This window comes from Saccopteryx leptura, chromosome 10, assembly GCF_036850995.1.
Source record: "Saccopteryx leptura isolate mSacLep1 chromosome 10, mSacLep1_pri_phased_curated, whole genome shotgun sequence".
NCBI classification, from domain to species: Eukaryota; Metazoa; Chordata; class Mammalia; order Chiroptera; family Emballonuridae; genus Saccopteryx; species Saccopteryx leptura.
The window spans coordinates 14,020,257-14,032,662 of NC_089512.1; the positions used below are offsets into that span (position 1 = coordinate 14,020,257).

Sequence of the window (12,406 nt, forward strand, 5' to 3'; positions counted from 1 at the left end):
TAATTAGAAATAAAGTCCCTTTAAAAAGCAAAGTGACCAGTTGGTGGTCTTTTCATCTTGAGATTTCATGAATAAATAATTGTGTAGTGGAGTCACAGCAGGCTAGAAAACCTGTTTACAGGTTTTACCTGTAAAACTCCTTATTACAGATTTACTAAAATCTGCATTTATGTATTTAAATCTCATGAACTTGTAGCCCTTGTCCCAAAAGATATTCTTCAAGGTATTGGATTCTCAGTGTCCTATTTATTATTACTATTTCATCAAAAATATAATTCTAATCAAATTAGCAATGAATGTTTTCATAAGTAACATAATACATAATATATTACTTTTAAAGGTTTGTCGAATTGAAGATACAATTTTAAGTTAATCCTTGAGTTAATGTCCGCCACCACATGTGAATACATTTCTTACTTTAATTGCAAGTCAACAGGAAAATGTGGCTTAATTAGTAGAATTTTCCTTTTTAAAATGGACATGTTCCTAAGTAACTACAAAACAGGGCATATTAAAGGCATTTACAAAATACTAAAATAGATTTAAATACTTCTGCTCAAGCTGAAATGACAAAAGATGAGTGGTTCACTCTCTTCTTAGGTCAAATTAATCTTCAGGCTTTATTTTTCTTCAGAAAGTAGTTGTTAAGAACCCAGCTAGTTCTGAGAAAAAAATGTCCACGGAAGAAATTTATTGTTGGGTTTTCCCCACCAACATTTTTTCCCATCGATTAACCCCCTTCCACGTCCCTTCCTCTTCCGTGCCCCGTCCACCTCCCTTCCTCTTCCGTGCCCCTTCCACCTCCCTTCCTCTTCCTTGCCCCTTCCACCTCCCTTCCTCTTCCGTGCCCCTTCCACCTCCCTTCCTCTTCCGTGCCCCTTCCACGTCCCTTCCTCTTCCGTGCCCCTTCCACCTCCCTTCCTCTTCCATGTCCCTTCCACCTCCCTTCCTCTTCTGTGCCCCTTCCACCTCCCTTCCTCTTCCACGTCCCTTCCTCTTCCTTGCCCCTTCCACCTCCCTTCCTCTTCCACGTCCCTTCCTCTTCCTTGCCCCTTCCACCTCCCTTCCTCTTCCGTGCCCCTTCCACCTCCCTTCCTCTTCCGTGCCCCTTCCACCTCCCTTCCTCTTCCACGTCCCTTCCTCTTCCTTGCCCCTTCCACCTCCCTTCCTCTTCCGTGCCCCTTCCACCTCCCTTCCTCTTCCATGCCCCTTCCACCTCCCTTCCTCTTCCATGTCCCTTCCTCTTCCTTGCCCCTTCCACCTCCCTTCCTCTTCTATGCCCCTTCCACCTCCCTTCCTCTTCCGTGCCCCTTCCACATCCCTTCCTCTTCCGTGCCCCTTCCACATCCCTTCCTCTTCTGTGCCCCCTTCCACATCCCTTCCTCTTCCATGCCCCTTCCACATCCCTTCCTCTTCCTTGCCCCTTCCACCTCCCTTCCTCTTCCACATCCCTTCCTCTTCCATGCCCCTTCCACCTCCCTTCCTCTTCCACCTCCCTTCCTCTTCCGTGCCCCTTCCACCTCCCTTCCTCTTCCGTGCCCCCTTCCACCTCCCTTCCTCTTCCGTGCCCCCTTCCACGTCCCTTCCTCTTCTGTGCCCCCTTCCACATCCCTTCCTCTTCCATGCCCCTTCCACATCCCTTCCTCTTCCACATCCCTTCCTCTTCCGTGCCCCTTCCACCTCCCTTCCTCTTCCGTGCCCCCTTCCACGTCCCTTCCTCTTCTGTGCCCCCTTCCACATCCCTTCCTCTTCCATGCCCCTTCCACGTCCCTTCCTCTTCCATGCCCCTTTCCACATCCCTTCCTCTTCCGTGCCCCCTTCCACATCCCTTCCTCTTCCGTGCCCCTTCCACCTCCCTTCCTCTTCCATGCCCCCTTCCACCTCCCTTCCTCTTCCGTGCCCCTTCCACCTCCCTTCCTCTTCCGTGCCCCTTCCACCTCCCTTCCTCTTCCGTGCCCCTTCCACCTCCCTTCCTCTTCCGTGCCCCTTCCACCTCCCTTCCTCTTCCATGCCCCTTCCACCTCCCTTCCTCTTCCACGTCCCTTCCTCTTCCTTGCCCCTTCCACCTCCCTTCCTCTTCCGTGCCCCTTCCACCTCCCTTCCTCTTCCGTGCCCCTTCCACATCCCTTCCTCTTCCGTGCCCCTTCCACCTCCCTTCCTCTTCTGTGCCCCTTCCACCTCCCTTCCTCTTCCGTGCCCCTTCCACATCCCTTCCTCTTCCTTGCCCCTTCCACCTCCCTTCCTCTTCCGTGCCCCTTCCACATCCCTTCCTCTTCCGTGCCCCTTCCACCTCCCTTCCTCTTCTGTGCCCCTTCCACCTCCCTTCCTCTTCCACCTCCCTTCCTCTTCCGTGCCCCCTTCCACGTCCCTTCCTCTTCCGTGCCCCCTTCCATGTCCCTTCCTCTTCCGTGCCCCCTTCCACATCCCTTCCTCTTCCATGCCCCTTCCACATCCCTTCCTCTTCCACATCCCTTCCTCTTCCGTGCCCCTTCCACCTCCCTTCCTCTTCCGTGCCCCCTTCCACGTCCCTTCCTCTTCTGTGCCCCCTTCCACATCCCTTCCTCTTCCATGCCTCCTTCCACGTCCCTTCCTCTTCCATGCCCCTTTCCACATCCCTTCCTCTTCCGTGCCCCCTTCCACATCCCTTCCTCTTCCATGCCCCCTTCCACATCCCTTCCTCTTCCGTGCCCCCTTCCACCTCCCTTCCTCTTCCGTGCCCCCTTCCACATCCCTTCCTCTTCCGTGCCCCCTTCCACGTCCCTTCCTCTTCCGTGCCCCCTTCCACGTCCCTTCCTCTTCTGTGCCCCTTCCTCTTCCGTGCCCCCTTCCACATCCCTTCCTCTTCCTTGCCCCTTCCACATCCCTTCCTCTTCCATGCCCCCTTCCACATCCCTTCCTCTTCCGTGCCCCTTCCACGTCCCTTCCTCTTCCGTGCCCCTTCCACGTCCCTTCCTCTTCCGTGCCCCTTCCACCTCCCTTCCTCTTCCGTGCCCCCTTCCACATCCCTTCCTCTTCCGTGCCCCTTCCACATCCCTTCCTCTTCCTTGCCCCTTCCACATCCCTTCCTCTTCCATGCCCCCTTCCACATCCCTTCCTCTTCCGTGCCCCTTCCACGTCCCTTCCTCTTCCGTGCCCCTTCCACGTCCCTTCCTCTTCCGTGCCCCTTCCACCTCCCTTCCTCTTCCATGCCCCCTTCCACATCCCTTCCTCTTCCATGCCCCCTTCCACGTCCCTTCCTCTTCCGTGCCCCTTCCACATCCCTTCCTCTTCCGTGCCCCTTCCACATCCCTTCCTCTTCCGTGCCCCTTCCACATCCCTTCCTCTTCCTTGCCCCTTCCACATCCCTTCCTCTTCCATGCCCCCTTCCACATCCCTTCCTCTTCCGTGCCCCTTCCACGTCCCTTCCTCTTCCGTGCCCCTTCCACGTCCCTTCCTCTTCCGTGCCCCTTCCACCTCCCTTCCTCTTCCGTGCCCCCTTCCACATCCCTTCCTCTTCCATGCCCCCTTCCACATCCCTTCCTCTTCCGTGCCCCCTTCCACATCCCTTCCTCTTCCGTGCTCCCTTCCACATCCCTTCCTCTTCAGTGTCCCCCACCTTTTGATGATCTCCTTGCCCAGCCTTTCCTCTAAGATCCCCCTCTCTGGCTGCTCAGAGCTCTCACCACAGACAGCCTAACCCTGGCTGGAATTTTCACCTCGAACCAGCATTTCACTTCCCGTGCCTGCCTCCACCATTGTGGGCCAGAAGTCCACTTCCTGTGGGTGACTGACCTCAGCTAAGTTAGGGAAACAATCCCACTAAATTAATTCCCAGGAAGCTGATAGCCCTTTCCTTATTTATAACTGCCTTGGAGAATTAATTTCCCCTTAGTCTCTGAGGGGAAAAAAAGACATTTGTGGATGAGACTTCAGGCCACATTGTATAGTGAAATGAAGTCCCAGGACAGAAGACTCTGGAAGAGGGTCTCTGTGTCCTCCCTTCTTGCTCAGGGTCCTGTTAGCAAGCAATCTGAGTTCACATCTCAGCATCAGGGTTGATGAGCTGCATGACCAGGTAAACATTACTTTAGCTTTGTCAGCCTGTTTTCTTAGCTCCAATACAGCGATACTATCCACCTGTAGGGTACTTGTATTAGAAGTAATGTGAATGAAGTACTCAGCCCAGAGCCAACACTCAGTAAATGTTACTGGTTATTAACTGACAAGACCATAGAGCTGATGATCCCAGCTAAGAGTTATGAATTTAATCAGTCAGTCTAAAAGGTGATCATAGATGCCATCAGGAAAACATGGTGACTCTCAGCTTTTCCTTAACACAACCTCTCAGGTGGTTCACTTTATTTATTACAGTCACTATTTTTATCAATTGTGTGTGCATGGCCGGAACCGACTCTTCAGACATAATTGAGTGAGTAGATTTGCCGTCACTTTGGGCTGTTCTTTTCTTGTCCTCTTCTCTTCCTCCACTTGGCAGCTGTTTTATTTATTTGGTAGGGTCTCATTTGGGTAATACAGAGTCCTATTGTTCACCTGACTTTGTCGTGGTCAGACATGTTGTTCTCTACAGACTTCGTTTCACAACCACACTTGATTTTCAGCTTCAAAGAGCAGTAGCTGAGTGGTTCTTGACTTGGCTGTGCACTGGAATCCCCTGGGAAGATCTTAAGAATATCAATGTAGGGGTGTCAGTCCCAGAGGGTCCGATTTCCACGGTCTGGACAGTTGAGTTCCCCGACACATATACACCCAGCCAGCGTTCACCTGCTGGGTGCACACAGGAATGAACTTAGGGAAGCCCTCCCTACTCTCAGAAAGAGAAGCGGGATCAAAATTGAGACAGAAGTAAGAACCAATGATTCTGGAACATATTCAGAAACTAACCCATGCCCATGAATGAAGCTGGCTGAGTTATGGCCAATATACTTCAAAGTGACCTTGATGTTTCTGAGATGATTCTATCTCCCTGACTTAGGGAATGGAACCTCTATTGTCCTAGGAGAGGTGTCCCTGCCCCAGCTGAAGCTGGATATACCTTTGTATAATGACAGGAGCTCTGTAAAAGCTTTCTCTCTTCCAACATTGAAATTTTTTTTGCTGATTCTAACATGAATGCACAATAGGAAGTACATTCTCTTTCTATTAGTGAATTAAAGATGAAAAACTATGTGATCATATTAATTGATCCTGAACAATTATTTGATAAAGTTTGATATCTGCTTATGATTTAAAACTCTTAGAAAAGTAGGGGCGGAGGGAAACTGCTGTACTCTAATAAAAAGGTAATCACTTTAAAGAAGTAGCAAACATCATACTTGACTGTGAAACATTTCTCTTCGAGATCAGAAGAAAAAATATAAGAAGCAAAGCTACCTGTTCTATCAGTCCTATTCAACTTTGTAAAGGAGGTTCTAGCCAGTGTAGTAAAGCAAGGAAAAGAAATAAAAGATGTAAGAATAAGAAAAACAGTACCAAAGGTGCTGTAATTTACAGGTATGATTGTGTGCATAAAATAGCCACTATAATTTAGAGACAGACTGTTAGAATTAATAGCAGTGTAACAAGGTAACTGTGTACGAATTAGTATACATAAATCAATTGTGCGTACAAATGAGGTAAAAGTAGGCTTACAGTTGTTCGTATGGAAAGGAACACAGTAATTAATAAATGATAATACAAGAATAAACTCCGTTTTGCACAGTTGCAAGTGTAAAGCTACTTTTGCCCCACCTTGTATTCATATACCACCAGCAGAAAGAAAATAAAATACTTTTAGAATACCCATTTACTCTGGCGTTTTTAAATACCAAATATCTAGAAACAAGATGGTCAAAGTCTGAGTCAGATTGCTACAAATACAATGATTAAAAATGTTGAGGAATAGTACAGAAAATCCAACAAATGGAGAAATATATTATATTCTTGGATTCAAAGTTACAATATTGTTAGACTCCCCAGAATGACTAATACATTTAATATGATCTTCAAGTCCCAACAGACTTTTATTTATTTATTTTTTTTGTGTTACTGGACAACCTGACTGTAGCGTTTAGGCGGAAATGAAGGAGACACTTTGGAGGAAGGAAAACAAGGACGGGAGGAGAGAACTTGACCTCCCGGATCTCACAATTTGCTGTAAAGCTCTCATCGCTGAAGCAGTGCGCCACGGTGCGCGGTTAGTTGGCCCAGTGAACAGAGTCGTTGCCCATAAGTAGACCAGGGCACTCACAGACATAAGTCTGTGACAGAGTCAGCCCTGCGGAACGGCGGGGAAAGGCCAGTCTTCAATAACGGATGCTGAAGAATTAGGAATCTCAATAGAAAAATTACATTGAACATCCAACTTTGCACAATACACAGGAATCAATTCTAGGTGGATTAAGTTCTAAATGACTTTGTAAAAGATAAAGACATAAAGTGTTCTGAAGAACAAAAATAAAACAAAAACACACAAAGACAAACAAACAAACAAAAAAACAAAGGAGAACATCTTCATGACTCCAGCTAGGGAAAGATTTATTACATAGGAAACCACTGAGGGAAAAGCAGAGACATTTTAGTATATTCAAATTAAAAATTTTCTGTTCATCAGAAGACAACGTTTTGAGTGAAAAAGCAAGCCTATTGTAAAAAGTATTTATAACACATATACCTAAAAAGTGTTTATTTACAGAAAAGTGAGCCCATATAAATAAACTAGAACTATTTCCAAGCAACCGATTTTTAAATGAGCAAACATGTATTTGCTTAATTGAATTTATTGGGGTACAGGTTTCAAGTGTGCAACCCAATAACACACCACCTGCACACTGCACTGTGCACCCATCGCCCCAAGCAATCTCTTTCCATCCCCATCCCCCCCCTTGGCCACTCCCATCCCCTCCCCTCCCCCCTTGGCCACTCCCATCCCTCCTCCCCTCCCCCCTTGGCCACTCCCATCCCCCTACCCTCCCCCCTTGGCCACTCCCATCCCCCTACCCTCCTCCCTTGGCCACTCCCATCCCCTCCCCTCCCCCCTTGGCCACTCCCATCCCTCCTCCCCTCCCCCACCACCCTTTCCTTCTGGCCGTCACCACTCTGTGGTCTGTGTCTAGTGTTATATACGGTTTTTTACTTAATCCCTTCACCTTCTGAAAATGAGCAAAAATTTAAATAGATATTTCCCAAAAGGAGAATCCAAATGATCAATAAACACATGAAAATATTCTTGACCTTAATTAAGAAAATGTGAACTAATATGAAGCAATAGAAACTCAGGCACTGTGGGTGGGAATGCAAATTTGTACAACCTCTTTGGAAAGCAATGGATGTTATCGAGTAAAGGTGAACACACACATACACTGTCATCTTCTAATTATACTCTTGGGAACATACACTCAACAGAAGTATGTACTTGTGGGCACCAGTACACAAGAAGGACACAGCCACAAGAAGGTTTATGAACATTGCCCATAAAAACCCAAAACTGGAAACAACCCAACATTCATACATTTTTGAATACATTAAATATCTCCATTATGTTCTTAAAATGGGATAATGTACAGCAATGAAAACGAATAAACTGTAACTCCACACAACAAGGGTGATCTTAGGAATAGAATATTGAATAACAGAAGTTAGACATAGAAGATGACATAAGTGTGATTCCATTTATACAAAATTCAAAACGAGAAAAAACTTTACTATTTTGTTTAGGGATGCATACTGAGGAGGTAAAATTGTAAATAAAACAGCAAAAGAATTAGGATAGTAGGAATCTCTAGGGCAGAGGAGGGAGGACGTGGCTGGGAAGGAGCCTGTGGGATGCTTATAATGTGCCATTTTGTGACATGAGTCGCTTGTCACACAGCTGCTATGGCCTGAATTATGCGGCCCCCCAAATTCCTATGTTGAAGCCATAACCCACCATGTAACTATCAGAGAAGGAGTCTACAGTATAAGGAGGTGGTCCAGGTTAAGTGAGGCCATAGGGCAGAGCTGCGACCCAATAGAACTGGTACCCTTATAAGAAGAGGGATGGATGCCAGAGCAAGGAATAGGGCCTTAGCCAGCCAGGAAGGGGATCCTCAAAAGAACCCGACCCTGCTGACACCCTGGCCTTTAACTCCCAGCCTCCAGAACTGTGAGAAGGTAAATCTGTGCTGTTGAACCACTCAATCTATGGTATTTTGTTAGGGCAGCCCGAGCTGACTAATGCATAAGCAAGCATTCATTTAACGATTAATTTGTGTTTCTTGAACATTTTTATCCTGCATGTTACATATCATAATAAAAAACTTAAAAACAAAGTAATTTAAAAAAATTAATGACCATTACATAAAATGCAGAATACTAGAAACAATAAATCAGAAGGGAGGTAAAAAATCACTGTTAGTATTTCAGCTTATTGTCCTTTTCTCTTTCTCAGCCTCTCTCCCTCATAGATAGAGGTAGAGATAGGTATACGATTAGATAAAGCTATAGGCATAGGTATAGGTGTAGAGGGAGAGGGAGAGGCAGAGGTATAGATATATAGATATAGATATAGATATAAATATAGATATAGAGATAGAGATAGAGATAGAGATAGATAGATATAGATAAATGATAAAGTTTATAGATGATAGATATAGATGATATAGACATAGAAATAGATATAGATATAGATGATAGATATAGATAGATGATGATATAAACATAGATATAGATATAAATGATATCGTTATAGATATAAGATGGCTGAGCTGATTTGACATGTAAAATATCTGTTTCCTGAACTTTTAATGCAAAGCATTTTCTCTCAAAAATAAGAGCTATTTGGGGATTCTTGTTAAATATAGAAGATAGCATGCATATGTTTTACCCCAACCCTCTCGAAATGCCCATTAAATGACAGCCTGGAAGTAAGAACAGTATAAGTACAAGAGCAAAAAGAAGGAGAAAGGAAGGCACCCAGGACAAAAGATGTCAAAACAATCCCGGAAGACAGCGGGCGGGTGGAGGCCGGTGCATGACTCAGCGGACCCGGGCTGGTTAAACTGCAGCACTGCCGAGAGGGAGGCAAATGAGGACCTAGGCATTCTACTCTGAAACCTCAGAAGCCCTGAGAATGTTGACATGACACAAATAGCAAAACTTGGGAGTGGAAAGTGGCAAGAATGTGGGAGCAGAGTACGTTCTCTTATTGCTGCTTATCTAATAACAAGAAGTTACAGAATATTCTTTCAAGTTGATAGATCAAGGACCAGAAAATAATTATACAAAGGTAAGCATGACAACGATATTATTAAGTCCAATCAGATGATGGATAAAGCAGAGAGGAGAGAAGAAAAAATTATCAAATGGAAACAAGATATTGTTTAAAGAGTTAGGGTACCAAAGGCAGTGCATTACATAGTGTTAAGTGTAATTATGCATTTATACTTATAAAGGCAACCACTAGAACTAAAATGAAAATTGTGCTAAATTTAGAATCATGCACAAAAATGAAGCAAATATAGCATCTCTGATCATGAAATATTTGAAAAACTATTAAATGCATAACATACAGCAATATAAGTAAACTAAAATCAAGCAAATCCATTGTGTAAATAAATATAAATGAATATGACACATCTGTTCTTATAAATTCATATATATTTATATATCACAAAGCAATACTCAAATTCATGTTTAATAAAAAAAATATACTGCTCAAGGTGATGCAGAAAGGTCAACACTAAAAAAATGGGCTTAGAAATAAGCAAAGGCAAACAAAGGAGAGTAGGAGGCATGATCTTAATATCAGAGAAGGTGGAACTTAGGGCAAAATCATTAAACAGCACGGAAATGACACAGTGTAACTCACTACAGCAACGCTCATCTTTGCAACAAATACTGCTGTGGCAACAATGTTTGTCAGTCAAAAATTATAAGCATATCAGTGTAAACAGACAAAAACATTGTATAAGGATAGGAAAGTTTAATTACTTAATGTAGCCATTTAAATCAAATGTATAAAAAATATACATGACCTAAGTAATATAATTAATAAGCTAGATCTGATTAACATATATTAAACTATATTCCCTGAAAATTAGAGAATATACCACCTTTTTAAATAGCCATACAAATTGACCAAATATTAAACCACAACAAAACCTCAATAAGCTCCAAAAAAAATAGAAATAGCAAAGAAAACATGCTTTGACCACCCTGCAATAAAATTAGAAAGTGATAACAAAATCAGAAGAAAAAAAATAAAGGTGAGGCCTTTCTATATGGTATTTTTTAAAAACCTCTCTTAAAGAACTCTTAGATGAAAGAAAAGCTACAAATTAAATTATAGCATTTCTAGGGAAGAAAAACAAACAAAAATAAAACCACTTTAATCAGAAACTATAGGTCACAGTTAAAGATGTCTTCAGAATGTGGCACATATACACTATGGAATACTACTCAGCCATAAGAAATGATGACATCAGATCATTTACAGCAAAATGGTGGGATCTTGATAACATTATAAGGAGTGAAATAAGTAAATCAGAAAAAAACAAGAACTACATGATTCCATACATTGGTGGAACATAAAAATGAGACTAAGAGACATGGACAAGTGTGTGGTGGTTACCAGGGGTGGGGGGAGGGAGGACAGGGGGAGAGTTAGGGGGAGGGGGAGGGGCACAGAGAATTAGATAGAGGGTGGTGAAGGACAATCTGACTTTGGGCGAGGGGTATGCAACATAATTTAATGACAAGGTAACCTAGACATGTTTTCTTTGAATATATGTACCCTGATTTATTAATGTCATCCCATTACCATTAATAAAAATTTATTTAAAAAAAAAAAAAAAGATGTCTTCAGAAAATAATCCATATCAATTGAAAAGAATGATAAACTAAGTGAAAAAAAAAGAAAGAAATAATATTTAAAACTTTTAATTAGTTAGAAAATAGGAAAACAGTAGAACTAATAAATCCAAATGCTACTTTGAAAAATATACCCAAACCTTTATTGAGAGAAAATGTAAAGACCTTAATAAATTTAAGGATATCTCATATTAGTGCTGCCCAAATTAATTTACTGATTCAATGAATTCCCAATGAAAATCCCAGCAGCAGATATTGTGTAGAAATTGACCCAATAGATTTTACTTACATGAATGAAGCAAAATTTATTTACCTATTATCCGATTGATAGGCATTTACGTTGATTCTTGTCAACATAGTTCTCACATTCTGCCATCACAACTCTTCAGGGAATATGTTCACACACATATCTGTGTACACACATAACACGGGTAAATGTGAGGGGTGAATTCCTAGAAGGGGCGAGGCTGGGCCAAAGGGATGCACGGTTTTAACATTTGAGATACTGCCAAGTTGTTTTCCAAAGCTGTACCGTAGTTCCATTCCCACTAATTATTAAATCCATTCTTTATCGGGTTTTGTGTTAACTAAATTGTTGACACAGCTTCCTTTATAAACACACACTGAAAAAATATATATATATATATATAAAAGATAAAAATCTACTTATTTGGTCCTAGCTCTAGAAATGTATGTGGATATTGGATGTGGTATTGGGTGATGTTCCGTATCTCCAGCCTCATGAAAATGATCAGACTCCAGATTTTTTGTTTGAAATGCCAACTACTAATGGCCCTCGGTGGTTTGCCATGCTGCCGGGAGCCTGAAGGGTAAATGTCCTTGGCAGAGACTGGGGCTACAAGATCATGCTCTGTATTTTTTTTAGCAGAAATCAAATCGTAGCCAGTGAGCAGTCAGAGCTGATCCTATCGCCACGTTCTTGATACAGTCTTTTGGACACAAGTGGTTCCCATCCTGTATCACCTCCCTGACATCATACCTCCCTGAAAGGTTAGCTTTGCACTGTTGCCTGCTGATAAAGGCAGCTCCCGGCCCCCGGCACTGCCTGCCTGTCTGCTTGTGGAAAGATCTTATATACCTATACTATATAATAAATGTATATGGACTCTATTTTTTAATCCCTTCTTATACCCAGAAAGAAACTAGTTTTACCGGGGCCAAAGTGGGGAAGAATATGAAATGAAATGAAAAGGACAGGGAGGCACAGAAAGTATTAACAGTGACCAGAGCAGAACTTCCCACCACCTGAGCTCACAAAGTCACTGAAGGGGCTCTCTGACATTCCTAGGACACTCATCACTAACCATACTGAGAATCTGGGGAGACACTTGACAAAATACAGCAATTCAGTCGCAGGGGGAAAGCACAATGGAAAGAATGTTTTCTCACCTGGAAAAGAGCAGGTGAAATGAAGCCGAAGCTATGGCAAACGGGAGACGGTACCGGTCTCACACGCCTAAAGCAGTGTTTTGTGTCTTTGCAAATTTACGTGAGCGATGCCACATTGTAGGCACGCTTTAGCTGCCGCTTTTTAAAATCCAATGTGGTGTTTTTGTATTTG

At 43.3% G+C, this 12,406-nt stretch overlaps 1 protein-coding gene and 1 long non-coding RNA gene across 4 annotated transcripts in view; one reads left to right on the forward strand and one right to left on the reverse strand.

Annotated features, from left to right (window-relative positions):
* LOC136382571 (uncharacterized) overlaps window positions 1-12,406 on the reverse strand; it is a 420,231-nt gene that overhangs the window by 243,657 nt on the left and 164,168 nt on the right. The gene's annotated exons all lie outside the window — the stretch shown is intronic.
* Window positions 1-12,406, forward strand: part of SCN10A (sodium voltage-gated channel alpha subunit 10) — a 97,283-nt gene that overhangs the window by 4,123 nt on the left and 80,754 nt on the right. For all 3 annotated transcript variants that reach the window (XM_066352121.1, XM_066352122.1, XM_066352123.1), the window contains exon 3: window positions 4,328-4,408. In XM_066352121.1, the coding sequence (XP_066208218.1) occupies window positions 4,328-4,408 (81 nt within the window). The remainder of the gene's footprint in view (window positions 1-4,327; window positions 4,409-12,406) is intronic.